Here is a 20,580-nt window from a genome sequence, read left to right on the forward strand (position 1 = left end):
TCGATTGCGTATCAGGAACAATCGACCTTGCAGCAAGTCTCCGCTTCTTCCGTGAAAGAAATGATGAAGCAAGGCATAGGTTTGAACTGCAACGGTTGGCGTAACCATTCCCGAGAATAGACCAAACTTCCATCTCGTCAAAGTCCGACTTCGAGCTGTCAGCGAGCGAGGTGAGAAGATTGCGTTAACAGTTGTTCGTAAGCGCCCATGTGCGCGAAGGGTTCATATAGTTGTCCACTGATGAGTGAACTGGTGTTCGCTGCCTGCTGTCAGCCAGCCTTCATGGGTGCCCAGAGCGATTATGCAAGGCGCCTATTTTGGCGTGCTTCGCAACGTCGTACGGCAGCAGCGGAAGGCGGAACGATGCGAAAATAAACTCAACATCGGTATTCGAACAGAAAGCTTGTCGTACAACAATCAATCAGGTCTGTGACAAGCGTTTGAAGCAGCCGCGGGAGTCATTTCAGGAACGAGAGACTGAGGAAAGTTGCACTACAAGAGGATGTGAAAGGATTGGTCGAAGTAGCCTACGACGATGGAAGCTGCTGAAGCTTGTACTCGTCCGCGGCACACGACCATGGCCAAGTAGTTGTGGTTGTCAAATCGGGGACGCCGATTGCACTTTACGAATTAGCAGAAGAAATCCCGCGGTCTGATCTTCCCAACCGTGCTGAGCTTGCATGACGAAAAGTCGACCTGTTGTAATCTCAACGTTTGATTCCAGGGTTGAGGAAAAGAGGGTGTGTGCGTGCAACGTTGCGATGTGCAACAAGCACCAGCCGTATTACCTGATGCGGCCAGATCCACCGGCTAATGCTGTCCCACCGGTGGGTTCTGTCAAGCTGCTGACCGGACCGAACGGACGTGACGAAGATCGACTTTGCAAGCAGAGTTGATACCACTGTCTACCGTGCAGTATAGATGATAGGTACCACAATATAGTATCCCTCATACAGTTTGTGCGTCGGCGCCATTCGGCCGTCTGGAGGCCGTCTCGCAAGGAATGAATGGGCGGGCTTGCGGGTTGTTTACCAGTCGCTAGTCAGAGGTTCCACAAAACTGCGTTCCACGTGTCGGCAGGGTTAACGCTGCAGATGCTGATCCTTTCGAGAAGACGGCCCCTGCTTCGCTTCCATCGGAGGGGACAGCCGGTGATAGCGTGTAAAAGAAGCCATTCGCCAAAACCGTTCGCTATACCCGACTCCCCGCACGCTAACGTTCACGATCACAATTTCCAGAAGGTTTTTTTTTCTCTGATGGAAAGAGCGGCCGTCTATTGAATGTCCGTATAGGCGGTGCGCAGGAGACAGCCGTGGATTGCAGCAGTCTATTGATTGCACAAAAACAGCCGTTGTTGGGATCGGAGAAGCTGCAGGCGGCAGGTGAGCAGGAGTCAGGTTGGCAGGTCGGGCAGTTGTTGAGAAGAGGTCCTGACTTGGAAAACCATCGGTAGGTGTGTACAGTAGACTTTGGAGACGATCTGGTCGTGTTCTGTCGCGCCGAGAACATGGGCGTTCAAGAATGATCCCCCTATGTACCCACAGTAAGTAAAGCAGCATCCATGTCTTTGATTGCCATTCGACTGCTATCAAGTCATGTTGGTGAGGCCAAGGGTATGATTGCGCTTGAAGAGACCCTGCGAAAATCCTGTGCGTACATGGTAGGTGTATCGCCGACCAGCAGAGGGCGTTGGGCTGACCAAATGATGTTCAGGGCTCTCTCTGTCTCTGGTCCTCTGTCAGAGTACGGAGAGGCTGGCGAGCTAGCGATGGGATGCCTGCAGGTTTCAGGCTGCGTTGACCTACCCCTGGGCGATAGCGGGCTTGGCAGAGAAGGGGTTCGTCGGTAAGGGCCGCCTAGGGCGAATCAGCGTTGCAGCCCCGTGCGAATTATACCATTGGCAGCGGGATCCGGGTTGCATTTTTGAGCAAATTGTAGAAAGGTCGGTGCAGGCGCTGGGAGATCCGAAAAGAGGATATAGGCGTCGTGGTGGTCTCTGGAGCCATCCTATGTGTTGGGTGAGTGCGTGTGCTGAGTGTACTGAGTGTGGGTATGGGGGGTGTGCCCCGTTGTGTGTGTGTGTGTGTGTGTGTGTGTGTGTGTGTGTGTGTGTGTGTGTGTGTGTGAGGCCAAGGACCAGCCATGATGATGATGATGATGATGATGATGATGATGATGATGATGATGGTGGTGGTGGCTACCTCAGGCTACTACCTACGTACAGTACACACACATAGTACACACATACATACTAGTGACGCAGCGACAAGTCGATTTTTTTTTTGCTTCGGACAACAAGAGATGATTGTGCGTGGGACCATGCCAGCCTGCCAGTGCCAGGCAAAGACCCTGGTAGGTGCAGCAGCGTTACAGCGAACAAGCCTTAAGGCCAGGCAGCACCTTGCAGAGCAGCATCCGTGTGCTTGGAAGCGCGGATGGCTTGCAGCGATCCGATCGCACTGATGGATGGATGCGACATGGCTGATTGCGAACAGGAGACGGCCAAATCTCTCTGGTCTAGCGGAAGAGATGGGTTGTGGGTAGGCAGTGGTGGGTGCAAGTCAGTGCAGAGTCTGGTGCAGAGTCGTGGTTGTGAGCGTACAGCATTGTACGAGGGGGGGGGGATGACCTGGCGGGGAGGGGGGGCGGTAGGCGGTAGGCGGTAGGCGGTGGGCGGTGGGCGGTGGGGGAGATGAACAACAATTGCAGCAATGCGAGGCCAACACAGCAGCTAACGTGCGCAGCTTCCATAGCTATTCCAGAAGATGTTATAGCCCTAAAAGCCAGGCGAGATGCTGGCGGCGCCGAGGCTCCACTCCCCGAGCCGGCCAAACGCCAACGGCTCCTGCTTGGGGGGAGAGGGGGCCGAAGTGTCTGCTTACTACAGAGTGACGGGAGTGGTGTATTGAAGTGCCTAGTACGGTCTATTCCAACGTTGTTTGCCCGCGGTAATGGTATGCGCCAGCCCTTAACCGTAGAGATAGATGGGAAGGGGAGAGAAGGGGAGAGGAGGGGAGGGAGGGAGGGAGGGAGGGAAGGGGGGCGAGTTGGTTGCTAAGGGAAGAAGAAGGCGCGAGTGGTTCTGCGGGCAGGCTGCATCCTTTACACAGCAAAACCCACGTGGATGGGTGTGGCCAGCACTTGAGGGAGACAGTTGTGAGGGAGACAGGCCGCAACTGCCAACGCAGACATGGCCTAACCAGGACAAGGCATTGGTCGCGATACGTATGGTATGGCTAGCTAGGTACATACAGCAGAGGTACAGCAGAGGTACAGCAGAGGTACAGTAGAGTACAGCAGAGTCCATGGTAGGTAGAGAGTACAGTATACAGTACATACGGGTGGAAGCATGGGTCGCCGCGCAAAAAGCAAATGTGGCTGGCTCGCCTGCAAAGAGTCATAGACGCACACGCACCACACAAAATCTACAAAATGGCTGGGCAGGCTCTCTTCTCCTCATCTCTCATCTACCGTACCGTACCGTACTACCCATCGCCATGTAGGCTGATGGACAACGCCTCCCAGCAACCTGGGCGACGGTTGGGTGGGAGGTGAATGGAGCACGGCTGCAGACCTGCTTCTTCTGCTGTGGTGGCACTGCTGAGTTGATTCAGCGAGGCAAGTGGGCCCCCCTCATCGGGGAAGAGGGCCCGCGGGCGTGCGGCGTCTTTTTGGCCTGGTTTAGCTTCTGGCTTCTGGCTTTGCTTCTGGCGCGGAGCCAGCTGTGTTGTTACCTACCTACCTACCAACCAACCAACCAACCCTTATCCATGTGCAGACAGACGCGGCACGACGAGTCAATGACCAGTCATGGCAACGAGAGGGAGATCTCGCGCGCTGACGCCCGTCTCATCTCAGCCCAGCCAGCCTGGGTCAGAGTGGCCTGTTGATGTGTACACTGTGCACTTGTGTGTGTGCGTGGAAGAGAGAGAACAAGAGAGGGTGTGTGTGTGTGTGTGTGTGAGATCTTTTAGGCGTGGGCGGACAGGATACCTACCTTTTTGCCATCAATAATAACAAAACGCCCCCTGGTTACGGTAGGTATCAACTGCAAATACCACACACACACACTACACACCACAACTGGGCACACTTCTCACCACCCACTCACACCCACCCACACTCAACTTCCCACCAAAGTGCCACCACACTGTAGACACACACACACACCCCAGCAGCGGCCGTTGGCCCACTCGGCCTTGCGCTAGCTTCAGGTACGGGCTTCTAGGATGCTGGCTTGGGCCACAACCCAGGGGATAACCTCTCTCGTGGAATCAGCTCCGCAGATCACCCTGGCTCCCTGTCTCTGGCCGCACACACAGTAATTTCTGCCACAAGCAGGCCCGAACTGGGCGACAGGGAGCTAGTTGAAACAGCCCCGAAGGTCCCGTCTGCTCCCGGCACGTCATGTAGTCTGCGCTTTGCTGTCCTGACGAGCGCACTGTCGTCTCATTTCATTTGTCTCGTCCCAGGCCAAGGCCACGCGCAACTCGTCAGGGCCCCTGATTCTACTAGATATAGCTGTCAAAGGGCGCCCTTCTTCCGAATTTCCTATTTCCATCCTCACTCCCTTCGAGCTGTCCACTCATTCCTCTCCACCATTGCACTGCCTGGCCAGTCCATTGGAACACGACGCTATTTAATTTACATCGCCAAACCCCGCCGTCACCTCTCCGTTGTCGCCTTGCCCTTCCGCCTTCACTTGGACTTTTCTGCCGACCACCACATTCGCTTCCGCCTTACCTTCTCTCTTGGGCCACTTGTACCGGCCCTCCTCAGCTTCCCGCTGACACAACGTCTCAATCAACTTGTGAGTCTGCCTGTGGCGTTGCCCTTGTCCATGCCTGACTGTATTGTGCGACTCATCAGCTGACATATAAGATAGTCAACGAGCCCATCAACAACATGATCCTCAGAGAATCAGAGTCCAACAACATGGGCCGCGGTGCTTATGATACCACGGGTACACCCAAGCCACCCCCACCTCCACCCAAATAAGGACAGCTGCCCATCACCTCAACGAACCATGGCTTTCCTCGCCCTGCGCTACTGCCTGCTCACGACCGCGAAATGGCGAGTTATGAGCTTGGTGTTTCGTTGAGTATCAGAGGGATACTGTCCCACGCAACGTAGGTTCAGCCGAGCTCTAGTCATGTCATCCACCCTGGACTAACGAACCCGTGACTGCAGCTCTCCCCACTATTTCCCGCACACCACACTCCCAACTCACCACTCACCACTGGCCACCATTCCTCCTTACCGGCGCAACACTTCCTTCCTCCATCCAACTACTTCCTGCGATAACGCCTTTAATACCCAGCGACTATTTCGTTTCTCACCTGCGTAATACCCTCGCTTTTTCCGGTTTTTCTCCTGCGTCATCGAGCGTCTCAAGCCTTGCTCCCCTTGCGTCCCACGTTCAGCGAAGCATCTCCTTACGGCAAAAAGTTATTTTTTCTCAATCGGCGTTTTATAGATTAGGATGGGCTCGGGCATAGATACCAAAACGGACTCTCTTTTTTTTTCTTCACCAACCGCATATCTGGGTAGAGTTCCACGGCCAGCCTTCATTGGCACATATTGGCTTGGATCATTTGTATATTAGCTCGGCGGGCTGGGTTGAATCGCACCAGGTTCACGACAGACTCGACGACGATTTGTTATTCAGCGGACGGCCATGTATGAACAGCTAGACAGAGCGCCTGAGCCTCAAAATCATGTCTCGCGACATGTCTGGCAGTTTAGACTAATTCCAATCTACACACTTTGGATTTCTTTTTGACGATGCATGGACAACGCGTGCTGCTCAGTGTGATGTCTTGTCTTGACCGTTCCCATGGTGCCTCGTCGACTCCCCCGTCGCACCTGTGGCGCCTCGGATGACCCGCTCGGGAAGATCGATGGAGCTGTGCAGTTAGTGTTATTACAACGTAGATGCTGGGTCCGATCTGTGACTGTCTGCCTGGCCGTGTTGACTCCCGAAGCTAATGTGTACTACCGCTGATGGATTCACAAGACGTCGCTGCGTCTGAGTTGGGAAGCCACGACTTGGCACAGGGTGGAGCCGCCTGCCTGCCCTGCACCCCATGATGCGGCGTCCCGAATTGCAACCTCACCGCAGCTCCACTCTGCGCCGACCACCAACGCCTCCGCCACTACCACCACTACTACTCCTACCACCACCACCACCACCACCACTTGCTTCAGGCCGACTCCTGCTTGTCGACCTGCGTTACGAAAGCGTACAGCTTCCGCCATGGCCAACATCAACTGGAGAACCATTAATATCGATGCCCTGGACCCAGACAGCCCCGCCAACTTCGACCTAAGCTCCCTCACACCCGCCGTCACACCCATATCCACTGCCGATGTCCAGAACACCGCCCAGCAAATACGGCAGCTGCTGAGAGGCGGAGACAACGAGGGAGCTCTGCAGAGCGCCCTGGAAAACCCCCCCTACGGAGGAGATGAGAAGGGCAAGGTACGTTGCGGCCTTACCACCTGACCACCACCACCTCTCAATGCACACCGTTGCTGGCTTTCGCCCGTAGCAGTGACACGCTATGGTCGATTGTCTCTCCGCATTCGGACGACCTGTGGCCACCTCTGCAACCGCGCATCTGGACTTGGGTTACCGATGACCAGGGTCCTTCTTCGCCCATCACACAACAATCTGCAATGGGAGACAAGGCTGACATGTCTTACCGTCTTTAGGAAGCTTATCTCGCCATCGTCATAGAAATATTACAGTCCATTCGCCAGTCAGACATGTCACCGATACTCAGCCGGCTATATGGCGCTCCGGGTGGCACAGAGGCATTGGACGTACTGATGAAGTACATGTACGTTCTCCTCTTCGCATGACTGCATTCAGGCCAGCATTGGCAGAATGAAGGCCTGCAAATGGGCCACGAGCGGATTCCTTCATTCGAATTCTCCTTGACGCCTGCACACTGTTCCTTCTTAGCTAATTCTTTATTGCTTCTAGTTACAAAGGCATGGCACACGCAACCGAAGGTAGCGGCACACGCCACATCACACCTCAGCCAACCGGTTTCTCACAGATTCATACTCGCGGTGGAGGAGAGGGTGGTGGCCAGGCCATGAGTGTGTTGCTCAGCTGGCATGAAAAGGTACGACCTGCGATTCTTACTAATACTACTCGGTGCTTCTCGTGGCCAAGCGACGCTCAGCCACCGAATTGCTGTTCTTAACTCGTCATGCTAATCTACATGCAGCTCGTCGAGATAGCTGGCCCAGGATCCATCGTCAGGGTCATGGCAGACAGGCGTGTCGTTTGAACATTTGGCCACAGTTGTGACCATGGCAGGGCGTGCCTCAAGAGGACGAGGTGGAATAGCGAGCGCGATCACGGTGCAGTCGACACCATTCTCAGAATCACCCACAACTTAGATCGAAAATACACATTTCTGCATCCTGCATAAGCTCCATCTCCTTCCCTCGCCTTCCCGATCCCGATACATACGATATCTTGACCCTCTAGCGGCGATGCCAAAGGCCTAGAAGAACTTCAGCCGCCGTGTCCAGGTTTAGAGAATCAGCAGCAACACCTCGACGACCGCGTAATCATCTCACTGCCCCCGTAATCCTTGTCCCTGAAAACCAATACCCATCTCATGCAAAACATTAACACCCCCTTCTCAATGCAGTGAGCGAGCGTGTGCGCACACTGCGCACTGACATATGATAAGCAAAAGAAAAGCCCAGCCCGCCAGCCCGCCAGCCCACCCACCCACCCGTGCCCGGACTCCCCCTCCTCCCCCCCCTTTTTTTTCCCTACCGTTCTTCTAGAAATTCTTTCGGCCTCATATCCTTCCCCTTCTTCAGCCTTAAATGTGGGTACCCCGCCCCCCTCGCCCACCCGACATGAGAAATATCCGAACCAGTTTTGTTTTCATTTTAATTTGATTGCACGACTCGTACATCGGTGCAGGCGCAGTATGTATTGTACATATGGGTATGTAGGTGTCTGATTCGGGCTCTACAGGTACAATCCAAGTACATATCTTACGCATATATCGAGGAAACAAAACCTGGATTTCGTACAGGGCAGTACGGGGACGATGGCGGGTTAGGAGCGCATATCTTCATTTCCTGGTCACACACACATATCGTGGAAATCGCAGTCTGTAGTCTGCCATGCACTGCACATCTGCATCTTTCAACACTACAGGTCTATTGTGCGCACAGTACGAGGACGGTATATCATGGCCGCCCTAGAGTGGCTGTTTGTTTGTTTGTTTGTTTTGCGTGGGTTTGCGCTGGTAGTGGTGCTGTTGCTCCGACTGGGTTAGCCGGTCTGGACTCTCTCTCTCTCTCTCTCTTGGAGCGGGTTGGGTTGCGCCGCAACGCTAGCCCTTTACCGCATACGGTACAGGTTTCCAAGGGGTGTGGGGGTTGGGTGTAATGCGTTATAGGTGGTGTAGGTATAGTAATGCCTAAACTGGTTGGCTGATCTCCCTTGTCCTCGTAGGTCTTTCGGAGGGTTGTATAGGACTTGTGTAAGTCCCTTTCGGCCGACTGTTTATTTGTTTATTTATTTTGCTGGTCGCGGGGAATGCGTCAAGTATTAGCCGGGGTCTACGCGAGATGAGTGGCTTGGGGCGGAGGGGGGGGATTTTTTTTTTTCGTGTTGACGGGTGGCGGGGAGGAGATGGGTTTGAGTTTTGGGGTTTTGGGGGTTGTGTGATTGTAATTCGGGTGGTTTTGTATGTGGCTTTTTGGGTTTCACGAGGTTTTGGCACTGTAACATGGTCATTGTGATGAGAAGGTGGTGGGAAGGCCTGTGGCTGGATTACAAGGTCGGTTAAATGTGCGCCAGGGCCCGCTGGGCAGATGGGGCGAACCAGCCGTTGTGAGTTTTGGTTTTGCTATTTTATTTTTCTGTTTTCGCGAGGATGTTGGGGGCTGGGGGACTTTCCACATGGGGTTGTGGACGGGACGTTTGAGCAACGGGAATAAGAAAAGCAGAGGCTGGAAACGACACGTCTGAGCGAGTCAGGCCTGTTGTCACTGACAATTGTTTGGCTGTGCGCGGTAGTGTTTGTAGTGTGCAGATTACAGGGCAAAACGAGGCGTCATTTACGCTTTCAGCTGCTGCTGCTACTGCTGCTGTGTTTGCTAGCTATACATAGAATCTGCACACTACTTTCTTTAGTTACATCTTTAGTTACATGCCGTCTCGGGCCCCTACCGGCCTACGCGAGAAACAAGCGTACCATGGTACGTACATGCAGTTCCAGCAGCACACCCTACGGTTTCACATTTGAGATTGTCATCACCCTGCGCAATGACGAACAAGCGGGTTTCTAGAAGGAGGAGAGAAGAAACCAATGACGGAACAGGTGGGCTTCTAGAAGAGGGAAATTGTTCCCTTTTCTCCACCCTGTCTTTCCCCCCTTGAAATCTAACCGTGGTTACATTAAAGCGGCGGGAGGTACTCTATTATACGGCTGCTAGAGACGTTTTTTGACGGTTAGACCAGGGGGTCGGGCCGGCTTGGGGGGTGAGACTGGATGCAGGTGTTGGCGCCGTGGCAGAGGGCAATCGGGAGTGTTGTGGCGACGTAATGCGAGAGGAGGTGATTGTTGCGCTTGGGGAATTTGGGGCATGGTGGTGGTGGACGAGGAAGGGTGTGGGATTTAGGTACTATGTAGGGTTAATTATCGCCAAGTGGATAGGTAGGGCAAGGCAAAATGGCTTGGTGTGCTGAGAATGGATAGTTTGTAGAGTACCATGTTCTTAGAGTAGTACATACCATCAATGCCACAGGTACATGATACCCCTCAGATAGCAAAATGAGAACTAGTCAGTCGTACATTTCACTTTGCAGCGAGAATATATAGGCTTTGATTTACACCGAGACTACCCAACCCGTTGATGTACAGTCAAATCAGAGTGTAGATCTCTGCTTCCTCAACCCCATGATCACATGACTGCACATGACTGCACGTGCCAAACACCACAAATGTGCATGCAGAACCCTTGAAGCGTTCGCTTCACATGTTGCTTGGGTATGTAGTTCCCATCTCATGCAATCACAAGCTGCGACCCCCGCGGAACATAAGAGGTGGAATCATGACGTGCATTGCACAGTGTAAGCCACCACTTCACAATAAGGCAGCATGCCATGCCCATCTAGGTTCGTTCCCCATGTATGGTACCGCCATGTGCATGCATCTCGCAACGTCCTTGATGCCTACCTTCGCGTGCGGCACACGAGCTCCGGCGACCCTCTGTTGGTCATATCGAGATGGTTAGCCGAGCCGTGTTGGAACGGTACCGGTACGGAGTTGCAGCTCGAATAGGTACATAGGTAGGATGCTGTTAGCCGAACGAGACACGGGTCGGGTTCCTTGAACCCGTTCGCTTGGAATTATCTGCCCGGTTGATGTTGTTTGGGTAGCCGGGTGGGTGGGTATGAGGATTGGGCTGGTTCTTTGCTGGGGGGTGGTGAAAGTGGGGGCTGGAGCCGAGGGTGTGGATGGTGGGTGGTATGTTTGACGTATGTAGGTGAGGAATTCGCGTGCTGTGGGGTGGGATGGGGGCTGAGATGATGGCTTATCGTGTGCAATATCTATCAACCGTCCTTGGTTTGCCCCAGGGTTCTATGGTATCAGTATGCTTGAGGGTTCACTTTCCAGTTGCAGACTCAGTTGTTGTCGTCATCATCACACAGTACATCCCAGCCATCAATTCGATTCCAGCACCCCGATGATGGGAAAGGACTTCAGATACAGTAGACGGTAGATTAAGTCGCGCTATATATATCATCATCGCTTCCATGCTATATCTCAAACCTGGTAACATACATCAGCACTCTACATGCGCAACCCCATCTCGCCGTATACTATCTCACAACCTACGTACTATCCCCGCCGGCACAACACCCGCATCGCTTCGACTACCTCTAGCACCCCCATACCATAGAGTACCATCCGATCGTCAACCTACTATAGACACATGTCGTGAATCCTTCGATACGACATCTCCGTCTTGACATGAAACCAACCATCAACTACCTCGCCATGCCCACCCAATCATCCCACGTCAGCAATTAGATCTCAACCGTCATTCGCCAGAACCCACGTCCCAGATGACCAAGGATAGAATAAGTAGGAGTCACAGACTCGCGCGGGTCACAATACCCAACACCCCTCCTAAAAAAAGCTCACATCATGATGATATCCGGCCGTGTAATTATGACCTCATGGCACTCATCTACCAATGGTAGACTTGACTACCACGGCAAAACACACGACAAAAAGTAGACTTACAACCCTTTACCCACACGGTCCCATGTCCTCGCCTGGACCTGTTACATGCATTCAAGTACCATTACCCCAGCGCATAGCAGAGTCCCCACACAGATACCGGATCAACAGCGTGTGCTTCCGAGTTGTGACTGCCATCACGGGAAGAAATGCACGCCTCAATCTACCACGACTAACCAAAACATGCTGAAATCTCGACCCCCTACGTGTGAGATGGACGCCGTAATGAAAGACGCGCACATGGTGATTAGTGTCCGTAGGACCATGTGACGTGATCATGAAGTATCTAGATCTACCGGTACATGCATACCATAGATACTCATCGAATGCGTTTATACTTCAACTCCCGTGCTATGGCTATGTGCGGAAAACTCGAGGGATTATGGCTGTACACATACCCACTATGTAGTCGTATCTTAAGTTGACGTGTCCGCAATAATCGGTGGAAAGGACTATGTGCCATGGATGAACGTCCATGGGGTAGCAGAAGTAAGCATCTGGGTATGATGGGCCTGTGGACTCGGGGCGTGAAGGCTGAGTAGGATTCATGGCATGATATGTATATGATACATTTGAGCCATGATACTACATGCCCACCCGCTTTACTTTACTGCAGTTATTGTGTCTAAGACCGCCACACCTTTGCATATGAGTATCCTGTGCAATTAGCTTTGTACGTGGGGAGTTGGGCTCCAGTTCTGAGTTAGAAAAGGCGTGAGAGGAAGTTGCATTTGGCAACAAATGTAATGTGGATTCAAAGTGAAACTGTGAGCTTGCTTGTATTGGTACTGATGTATATAGCAACCGAAGAGTTTAATCGAGAAGGATGACAGTCGCACTTGCTAAGTCTCACAGTCTAAAGAGGTAGGATGCTGCCGTTCCTGCTGTGCTATGCAAGTTCTACTATCGTCTGGAACACATAGGTGAGATCAAACAGATTGGTATGCACCTATCCGATTGAGCCCTAGACACCCGCAGCAGGCTTCTCATCCGGATGTCCCGTCGGCGTAACCGTCGTTGCAGTAGTTTCAAAACCACTGCTATCATGAACCACCGGCTTCTCCTGATCAACCTCGCTCCCAACATCATCGCTTGACCGGCACGCATGTCTTGATTTGGGTCCATGGGCATCAATGTGTGCAAGCGAGTGCCAGAGGAGATATGTACTACTCAAAGGTTAGCAAGCTACTTTAGTATAGTATAGAGAAAATGAAAAGGAAATTGTGGATTACTTACCTTGCAAATGTAAACACCATGCCTACCCACAGCAACACCACGCTGGCCACTGCCCGTCCATTATCGGCATACCGCAACGGACTCCCATTATACTCTTTCAACAACCGCTCGCTCTCCACCCTATTAGGACCGGAAATATACGCGCGCTGCGTGGCAACAATATACGTATACACCAGTGCGCAGGACAGCGTGAATAGACATGCCAACACCGAGCAAAGCTTCCACGCCAGTTTCACAGCGGAGGATTGGTGCCGCTCGGGCCAAAAGAGGTCGAAGAAGAAAGCGGAGCCGAAGATTGTGGCGACATAGATGCCGACGAAGATGTTGTACGAGGCTATAGCTATGAAGTTGTTGTTGTGGACTGTGGCGCCTGGGTTGCGCGAGACGTAGTTTTGCTGGTGGTTGTAGTCTGGTGGAGTGATTTAGTTGCTTTGCTTGCGTATTTTCAATCATTCTGGGGGAGGAGAGATGAAGAGGCAGGTAAGGAATGAGTTTATGAAGAATCTGTAGAGAGTGAGAGGGGTTGAATTACCACTCAAAGCGGCAGTGCCTAGGCTCTCGCTCACAACTGTAGGTATCATGGCGAGTTGGTAGATGATGAATTTCGTACGTCGCATATGGTAGTCCTTGTTCCACATGTAGCTGTTTTTGAACTTGGCCCACTGAATCTCGCGGAGATCGAGTCCCCAAATCTTGGTCATGGTGTCTTGGCTTAGTGGTGAAGTATGTATGAATGGAGTGGTGTATGCTTATTTGGATGTGTATACTGGAAATTGGGATGTCGGAACGTGAGAACGCTGAGTTGGACAAACCCAGTGAAGGAAGGCTCAGAGGTGGACTTGCCGCAAACAGCCGGAAAGTCGAGGAAAGGACTTTGGGGAAGACATGGCCAATGAGGTAGCCTGGTGCAAACTACTTCGCAGCTTCTAAGCAACCTAAGCAACCTAAGCAACTAAGCTTAAAGCAACTAAGCTTTAAGCAATTACATGGGCAAAACTAGGGCAACTAAGCATGTCACGTGACCCTGCCTGTCTACCAGTTAGGCGGTACGTTAACCTCTCGGGTGTGTAAAACACATACACTTGTCCTTCCTCGTCACCCGTATCCATTATCAAAGACCTCTGCTGGACCTTTGGCTTAGCTAAAAAGCATAAATCTTCCACAACCGGACTTGTGAAGTACTTACCCTCCTGCCTCTATTGAATGATATCTTTTCTCAGTATCCGCTGCGCAGGTTGCTGTGGAACTTTGCGAACAAGCCCAAGTGCACCGGCTTCTGTGTGAAATAGAAGCATGTGTTCGTCATATGCATGACTCGGAACTTGTACACAACGATCTGAACCCAGCGAACAATATGACGGATAAAAGATAATGCTACTATCATAGATTGGCTCATGCGAATAGGAGGGAGATAGACTGGGCCCAAAAGACAGTAACATATGAATGGACAGTGGACAATGTAGAGCATGCGAGGCGAGAGAATGACTTCTAGAGCCTCTCACTGATGGCTGCAGCCCTGGAGAGATAAATCATAATCAAAAAGCGTGTGCACACCGGTACCTAGCCCAATCGTATGCCTTTCCCCCTCAAATACCTCGACCCCCCTTGAATCCCCCGTCCTGGTGCTGTGGTTTCCAACGACCCTAGCTCAGATGCAAAGAACCGTAGCGTAGTCTTTGAGAAATGCAAGAGAGTGAGAGGTAGCCAGTAGGGCTGTTTGCATCTTGAGAAAAAAAAGTACAAAGAGGAGATATATATGTATGACGTCACCCACCCAGCCTAAGAAACTAAGAAAAGGTGAAAACTTTACTACACGGAACAGAAGCACAATTCCTATTCGGAGGTTTTTTAATCATTGCACATGATCCCTCTTCTTGTTTTCTCGTGTGTCTGTGAATAAGGAATGATACTAGGTTCGAAAAACGACTGCCAGGTATACAAAGTTCTGCATAGATTCGCATCTTAGTATTCAACAATATTTGCACAGAGAGCAAATAAATTTTTAGGAAAAAAAAAGTCAAACTTGGCAGAACAGATATTACTGCACCATGGTCTCCACCGTACCAACGGGGCGCTCAGTAATCCCAATGCAGCCATTGACAATACTCTTCCTCGCATCCTCCGAGCTCACAGTTCCACCCGCAAGATACAACAACCAGACCAGCCTGCTGACCCTCTCATCCTTCACCTCGCCCAGCCAAGCGGACTTGCCCATCTTCTCCGCTTGCTCGCCCTTGACAAGGGGCTGATACAACGCACCCAGCGCACCACTCTTACTCCGTGTGAGAATGATGACGCTACCCTTGGGCGCCTTGCCCTTGCCATGGAAGAGATTTTTGAAGTCCTTCATGGCGAGGCCAAAGGATTCGTCGGAGAATTCGCTCTCCTCGACGGGCTTAGGTAGGGCAATGGCTTTATTTTCTGTAGCCTGTTGACGCAAGAGTTCGGCTTGTTTCCGCCTGACTTCGTCGGTACGCGAGGCAATACCGCGCATCCATCCGTCCTGTAGGTGCTTGAAGTCTGTGCCACGGCAGGGTACGACGCGGAATGCCATGTCGATTGCGTCTGCACCTTTTTTATCCAGGACAGATTCCCAGATCTGCGTACTCTTTTCGGGGTCAAGGAGGGCGGAGCGGAGTTCGTCTTTTTCACCAGGAATGAGGGCAGAGGCGGTGGGGTTGACAGTGTTGATGAGATGATTTTGGAGTTTGGACATGTCTGCTGTCTTTACGTAGAGTCCAACCACGTAGACCTGCACTCTCAAGAACGAGACCTTTCGGATACCGAGGCCGAGCAGTTGGTATTCTGCATCGCTGGCGATGTTCTCGGGTCCCGCTGTGTCAGCGGGAAGACGGATGGTGCGCGGGAAGTAGGGGACGTAGGATGTGCCTGTCTCTACGAGCTCAATGGCGTCTGGATCTGAGGCTTGTGGATTCTCGCTGGTTGCTGGTGCGGCGATCACTTTGTCTCCGGCAGCGATGACAACCTTTTTGCCTTGCCATTCGTCTACGATCTTGCGGGGTGCATCGGTCTTAGTGGGCGGGCCCAAGATCATGTCTACTGCTCCGCGACTGTTTTGCTCTTTTGAAGCTCCGTCCTTGGGCTCAAGTGGCACATCCCACAATCTAACCAGGAAGATGGGTGCAATCATTGACAGGGCAGCACCGAGCGCAAGCCAATTCCGTTTGCGTATTGCTTTGGCACGACGAATCTGTTCAGCGCGGTGCACCGAGACCATGTCATCGTCTCTGCGGGGGCCTTTTGGCCGAATGTTCCTCAATACGGCTTCAATGTCTTCTTTGGCATATCGACTGGCTTGTCGCACTGGCGGACTGGAACGGCAGGGCGCAGACGGTGTGTTGAGGCAGCGGAAGATTGGCCGTCGTGCGGCTAGTCGGACGGAGCTCATGGCGGGCGCATGAAGGGGGGGCCTCGGGGAGAAAGGTGTGGGGGTGGAGAGGGAGAGGCAGAGGGAGACGGTTTACGGAGAAGAGTGGAGATGGAGACGGGAAATGGACTGCGGTTTGAGCAATGATGTCAAAGTGGGAAGACGGGCCGACTAGCGCAATTGGACGGCCGGCGCGTCAACGCGTTCATGTGGCATGTCTCCTGTGTCTTGGAGGGTGCGTCTCTTTACATCTTTGCAAGGGTGCATTTCTCCACTTATACTTCTACATATCACTCTCACTCCCACTACTCGATTATTGCCGACTCACTGCACCAAATGGCCCCAAGAGCCGGTCGACGACAGACACAATTCGAGGACGAAGTCATGCCCACGCAGCGAGACACACAGCGCAACAGACGACCAGACGAATCATCCGATGACGATGTAGACGGGGACATGGCTGAGGGCGAACGCGAGGGCGGAAGTGGCAGTCTTCAGCAATTGTCCAAGAGCTTGGTGCGCTATGCGCTTGCTTGCGAATACTCCCGCAAACCGATCAAGCGTCAAGATATAAACGAGAAAGGTGAATACTCCACTCAAAACCAACCCGGCTCAACTCTATATACTGATGGGTAGTAGTATTGGGATCGCATACTCGCCTGTTCAAAGAAGTGTTTCAGCAGGCAAACACCGATCTCATGGAGGTCTTTGGTATGCAAATGATAGAGCTGCCCAAGGCTGACAGAGTCACCATGCGACAAAAGCGCGGTAACGTTAATATCTTCTGGACCACACATGAAATGTATGCTAATATGACATCAGCTGCAGCAGCGTCAGAGTCGCAAAGCAAGTCGAGCAGTATGTGGGTGCTGCAATCCATCCTGCCTGAGGAGTACCGGATCCCAGAGATCATCGGCCCTTCACAACCGCTGGAAGAGGGTACTCTTAACAGAGAGGATTCCTATGTTGGCTTATACACTATGGTCATTGCCCTGATTACCATCTCTGGCGGCATCATGCCGGAAGGAAAGCTCGACCGCGCGCTCAGGAGGATGAATGCAGACCAAAGCACACCGATTGGCAACAAGGACAAAACGCTGGCCGCCATGGTCAAGGACGGGTATATTGTCAAAGTAAAGGAAGCAGCGCCTGGCCAAGATGAAACGATCGATTACATTGTGGGCCCTCGAGGCAAGGTCGAGGTGGGCAGGGAGGGCGTCGCGTGCCTTATCAGGGTCATGTACGGCGCGAGCGAGGATGCAGAGGAACTCGAGAAGCGCATACAACGGACGCTGGATGTGGCAGAAGCGTACAATGGCAGTGGGGCGGCGCTGGAGGCTGCAGTGGTGGCAGGGTCGTCGCAAGCAACAGGTCGAAAGCGAGGACGGCCAAGAAACGAGGACGATTGATGGAGGATGGAAGATGGGGTGATGTAGAGCAATGTGGACCAACTTGAGGGGATACCGTAATAGCCTAGTAGATCAGGGGGAGGGCGGGGGAGGGCGCAGTTGTGCATGTCAATACTCTGCTGAACCGTACCGTTTGTACTGTATACTCCTAGGTATTCAGGTCAGGTCGCATCGATAGTCGGTCGAGGGGGGCTTGATCGGTACAGGAGCTGCCAATCGGATAGCGAACAGTCGAGGCAACGGCGCCTGGCAGCCGTCCCGAGCTCCACACACGTGCACGGGAGGATTCAAGAAACTTGCATCATCGGCCCCTTGCCATTGGGGTGGGTGATGGTAGGTATTGTACAGCACAGGTAATGGTGGTGGTGGTGGTGGTGGTGGTGGTGATGGGTACAGTACTCTATGATGGGTAGTAGATGGTAGCAGAGTACAAGAAGGCGGCGGCGGCGGTGGCGGCGATGGTGGTGGTGGCGGCAGGCGCAATGGCTGCTGCTGCCACTGTACTGCTATTGCCATCGCTCGCTGCTACAATGCTGCGCTTTGCCTGCCCGCCCACCAGCCCACCTGCCACCCGCCTTCTGCGCGCCAAGCTGAGTGATTGAAACGGCTCCATTTTGCACACCAACCGCCGCCGGCTCGCGAAAGCAGACTAAAAGTAGTCCATTCTTCAGCTCCCTCCGTCCTGGCCTCTGCATCGCCTTGCCCTTCTCTCTGTGACTCTGTGACTTTCTGCGCCATGAGGCCTTGTTCCCGCACCACCTAGCCCACCTACTCTACCCGCGCCGGCACCACCACCACCACCACCATGAGCAGCATCAACGACCTGCTCAACCACGAGCAGCCCGCACTCACCGATCGACGCGAGTCTGCCGCCAGCTTCACCCCAACGGCCCCCTTCGACGCCGCCGATGCCCTGACCAGCCTGGCCACGCTGGGCAGCGGCCAGCAGTATGCCGCAGACCCACGGCGTGACCTGCCCTCGCCCACAGCCTTTGCCCACGCGCCGCGACGGACCAGCAGCGTGGGCTCCCACCACCACAGCCCTGTAGGCTCGGCAGGCTCTGCAGGCCCCGTCGCCCACTCGCCCACGCTTGAACAGTACCACCACGGCTCCAGATCCCCCGAAGAGCAGAAGCGGCGCCAGTCGCTCATGGAGAGAGGCTCGCCTGCCCCCGTTCTGCCACCTCTACAAAATTTGTCCTCGGCCCTGCACGAGCAGACACACCAGGACGAGCCGTTGCCAGCGCCCATTGCGAACCCCGTCTCTCACATGGTACCGCCCCTATCGCGCTCCAGCGAAGGCGGTGGGTCTGCCCCAGACGTCGCTCTGGCTCGTGAAGCAGCTTCTGTGCGTCATGAGCCGACCGCTCCACCCACAGGCGACCTAGGCCAAGTGAAGGCAGAATCACTGCCTTTTTCACACGACAATGGCACGCGCCTACCCTCCCCACAGCCCGTCATTAAGAACGAACCGACGGGCACTCCACGAGAACTCACACCCGCCACCACCGCTACCCAACCCGAGCGACAAAATTCAATCCCCGGCGAAATGCTGGATGCAGAAACACTCAAGGCCCTCGAGGTTGCGAAACAGGCCGACCTGGGGCTGCGCAAGAAGCGAATGGGCAGCGAGAGCGTTGCTTCACCAGTCGACTCCAAGACTGCCCTTGCCCCTTCCAAAAAGCGTCCTGCTCCATCATCAGCTTCAGCACCCAAGAAGAAGGGAACCGCAAAAGCTGTCAAGCCTTCCAAAAAACGAAAGATCGACCCCGACGACGACGCTGCCGCCCGCTCGGTTACACCCTCCGCGCGACCTCCCAAATCTGCTACAAGCAAGACCATGAAGAAAGGCTCACAAGCCGGTACTCCCGCTCTCGAGTCCTCTCCCGCACCGGATAACTCTTCTCAAGTGGCGGCATCCGATGATGACGGCGACTCCTCCGAAGACCACAACCTCTACTGCATATGCAAGAAGCCTGACAACCATAAGTGGATGATAGGCTGTGACGGTGGCTGCGACGACTGGTTCCACGGCGACTGCGTAAATATGAAACAGGCTGATGAAGGTCTCGTCGATAAGTTCATCTGCCCAATGTGCGAGGAGAATGGCCGGGGCCACACAACTTGGAAGCCCATGTGCAGACGAGATGGTTGTCGAAGGCCAGCTCGACTGGGTAAAGACCGCCAAAGTAAATACTGCTCTGAAGAGTGTGGGACCCTCTTCATGACGGAACAATTACAACGCAACGCCGGCGCCATGAAAGCAAATGGCACAAGAGACAAGTCAAAAAAGAAGAAGAAAGCGGCCGATGGTACAACAGCAGAAGAAGAAGAACCAACGCCCCTTGGCGGCACCCTCCGCTCAAAAGATCTGAAAGCCCTCGTCGATGCATCCCCCAACATTCAAACTTTCCGCAATTTGGGCACAGGTGTGCTCTCACCCCCACAAACCGCGTCACCGACGCGCGCCACCTTCAACGGCAACGACGCTGGTCTCGCCCTCACAACAGGCGAGACAGAACGCCTAACCGCTCTACACAAGGAGAAAAGCCAACTTCAAGACCGGCTCGAGGTGCTCAAAGACCGCGAGAAATTTGTCAGCATGGCCAAAGAGCAAGCCCTCCGTGTCGCTGAGCGCGAGAAGATCAAAACGAAGGAATTCTGCGGCTACGATTGTAGACTGAGCTGGAGCGATGCCGAATTTCTCCTCTGGCGCAATAGACCGCACGGCAAGGCTAGTTTCAAATACTCGACGCTGTCGCCTACACCGGAGCAAATTATCAGTGTGGACGCGGGTGCTGTGGTTGCCGTGGAAAATGGCAATGGCGAGAGTAGAGGAGTAATAGATGGAGCAGTCTGTGATGTCGAAACAGAGTCCACCGTCTGTCTGAAGAAGCGCTGTTCCAAGCATCCGCAATGGCAGAAGCTCAATCTCCAGGATGCGCGGTTCGAGGAACTGGAGGTTGTCGAGGCGATTCGCGAGTGCGAGAAGGAGGAAAAGAGTGTAAGGGAAAGGGCGAGACGGAGGGGTGCAAAGGATGGGTTGGCCAAGGAATTGATGGGCCGCGAGGGGGGAGGCGTGGAGAGGAATCGCGAGGGATGGGTGGAGGTGGTGGGGTCGTAGGGTGCATTGCGCCGTCAAGTCAGTCTTCTTTTCGTTCGAACGACGAATGGCTTTGGGTCTTGGATAAGGCCATGAACGATGTAATGGAGCGAGCTGAAGCGGTTGTAGTATGAATGCCCCCTCCTCATT

At 53.5% G+C, this 20,580-nt stretch overlaps 9 protein-coding genes across 9 annotated transcripts; 4 read left to right on the plus strand and 5 right to left on the minus strand.

Annotated features, from left to right (window-relative positions):
• Positions 1-1,588: 1,588 nt before the first annotated feature.
• Positions 1,589-1,921, minus strand: IAQ61_011488 (uncharacterized protein; the record flags this gene model as incomplete). The annotated part of the gene is made up of 2 exons (XM_066099221.1): positions 1,589-1,727; positions 1,806-1,921. 2 exons carry the CDS (start codon positions 1,919-1,921, stop codon positions 1,589-1,591), a joined length of 255 nt encoding a protein of 84 aa, XP_065950740.1.
• Positions 1,922-4,639: 2,718 nt separating this feature from the next.
• Positions 4,640-4,876, minus strand: IAQ61_011489 (uncharacterized protein; the record flags this gene model as incomplete). Its single annotated transcript, XM_066099222.1, has 1 exon — positions 4,640-4,876. One exon carries the CDS (start codon positions 4,874-4,876, stop codon positions 4,640-4,642), a length of 237 nt encoding a protein of 78 aa, XP_065950741.1.
• Positions 4,877-5,070: 194 nt separating this feature from the next.
• IAQ61_011490 (uncharacterized protein) lies at positions 5,071-5,347 on the plus strand (the record flags this gene model as incomplete). Its single annotated transcript, XM_066099223.1, has 2 exons — positions 5,071-5,129; positions 5,191-5,347. The coding sequence occupies 2 exons, from the start codon at positions 5,071-5,073 to the stop codon at positions 5,345-5,347; spliced, it is 216 nt and encodes a 71-aa protein (XP_065950742.1).
• Positions 5,348-6,134: 787 nt separating this feature from the next.
• IAQ61_011491 (uncharacterized protein) lies at positions 6,135-7,444 on the plus strand. Its single transcript, XM_003844001.2, has 4 exons — positions 6,135-6,481; positions 6,715-6,842; positions 6,989-7,133; positions 7,239-7,444. The coding sequence occupies exons 1-4, from the start codon at positions 6,257-6,259 to the stop codon at positions 7,299-7,301; spliced, it is 561 nt and encodes a 186-aa protein (XP_003844049.1). The 5' UTR covers positions 6,135-6,256; the 3' UTR covers positions 7,302-7,444.
• Positions 7,445-8,896: 1,452 nt separating this feature from the next.
• On the minus strand, positions 8,897-9,669 carry IAQ61_011492 (uncharacterized protein; the record flags this gene model as incomplete). Its single annotated transcript, XM_066099224.1, has 3 exons — positions 8,897-9,141; positions 9,240-9,373; positions 9,485-9,669. Coding segments are annotated over 3 exons (564 nt in total), but the record flags the coding sequence as incomplete, so codon positions are not given.
• Positions 9,670-12,258: 2,589 nt separating this feature from the next.
• Positions 12,259-13,236, minus strand: IAQ61_011493 (uncharacterized protein; the record flags this gene model as incomplete). Its single annotated transcript, XM_003844003.2, has 3 exons — positions 13,063-13,236; positions 12,531-12,939; positions 12,259-12,460 (listed from the first exon to the last, which is right to left on the minus strand). The coding sequence occupies exons 1-3, from the start codon at positions 13,229-13,231 to the stop codon at positions 12,259-12,261; spliced, it is 780 nt and encodes a 259-aa protein (XP_003844051.1). The 5' UTR covers positions 13,232-13,236.
• Positions 13,237-14,568: 1,332 nt separating this feature from the next.
• Positions 14,569-15,939, minus strand: IAQ61_011494 (uncharacterized protein; the record flags this gene model as incomplete). Its single annotated transcript, XM_003844005.1, has 1 exon — positions 14,569-15,939. The coding sequence occupies one exon, from the start codon at positions 15,937-15,939 to the stop codon at positions 14,569-14,571; it is 1,371 nt and encodes a 456-aa protein (XP_003844053.1).
• Positions 15,940-16,125: 186 nt separating this feature from the next.
• On the plus strand, positions 16,126-17,327 carry IAQ61_011495 (uncharacterized protein; the record flags this gene model as incomplete). Its single annotated transcript, XM_066099225.1, has 3 exons — positions 16,126-16,501; positions 16,558-16,686; positions 16,741-17,327. The coding sequence occupies 3 exons, from the start codon at positions 16,126-16,128 to the stop codon at positions 17,325-17,327; spliced, it is 1,092 nt and encodes a 363-aa protein (XP_065950744.1).
• An 805-nt stretch (positions 17,328-18,132) lies between these two features.
• On the plus strand, positions 18,133-20,451 carry IAQ61_011496 (uncharacterized protein; the record flags this gene model as incomplete). Its single annotated transcript, XM_066099226.1, has 1 exon — positions 18,133-20,451. One exon carries the CDS (start codon positions 18,133-18,135, stop codon positions 20,449-20,451), a length of 2,319 nt encoding a protein of 772 aa, XP_065950745.1.
• Positions 20,452-20,580: the final 129 nt, after the last annotated feature.

This window comes from Plenodomus lingam, assembly GCF_022343315.1.
Source record: "Plenodomus lingam strain CAN1 chromosome Unknown scaffold_20, whole genome shotgun sequence".
Lineage (NCBI taxonomy): Eukaryota > Fungi > Ascomycota > Dothideomycetes > Pleosporales > Leptosphaeriaceae > Plenodomus > Plenodomus lingam.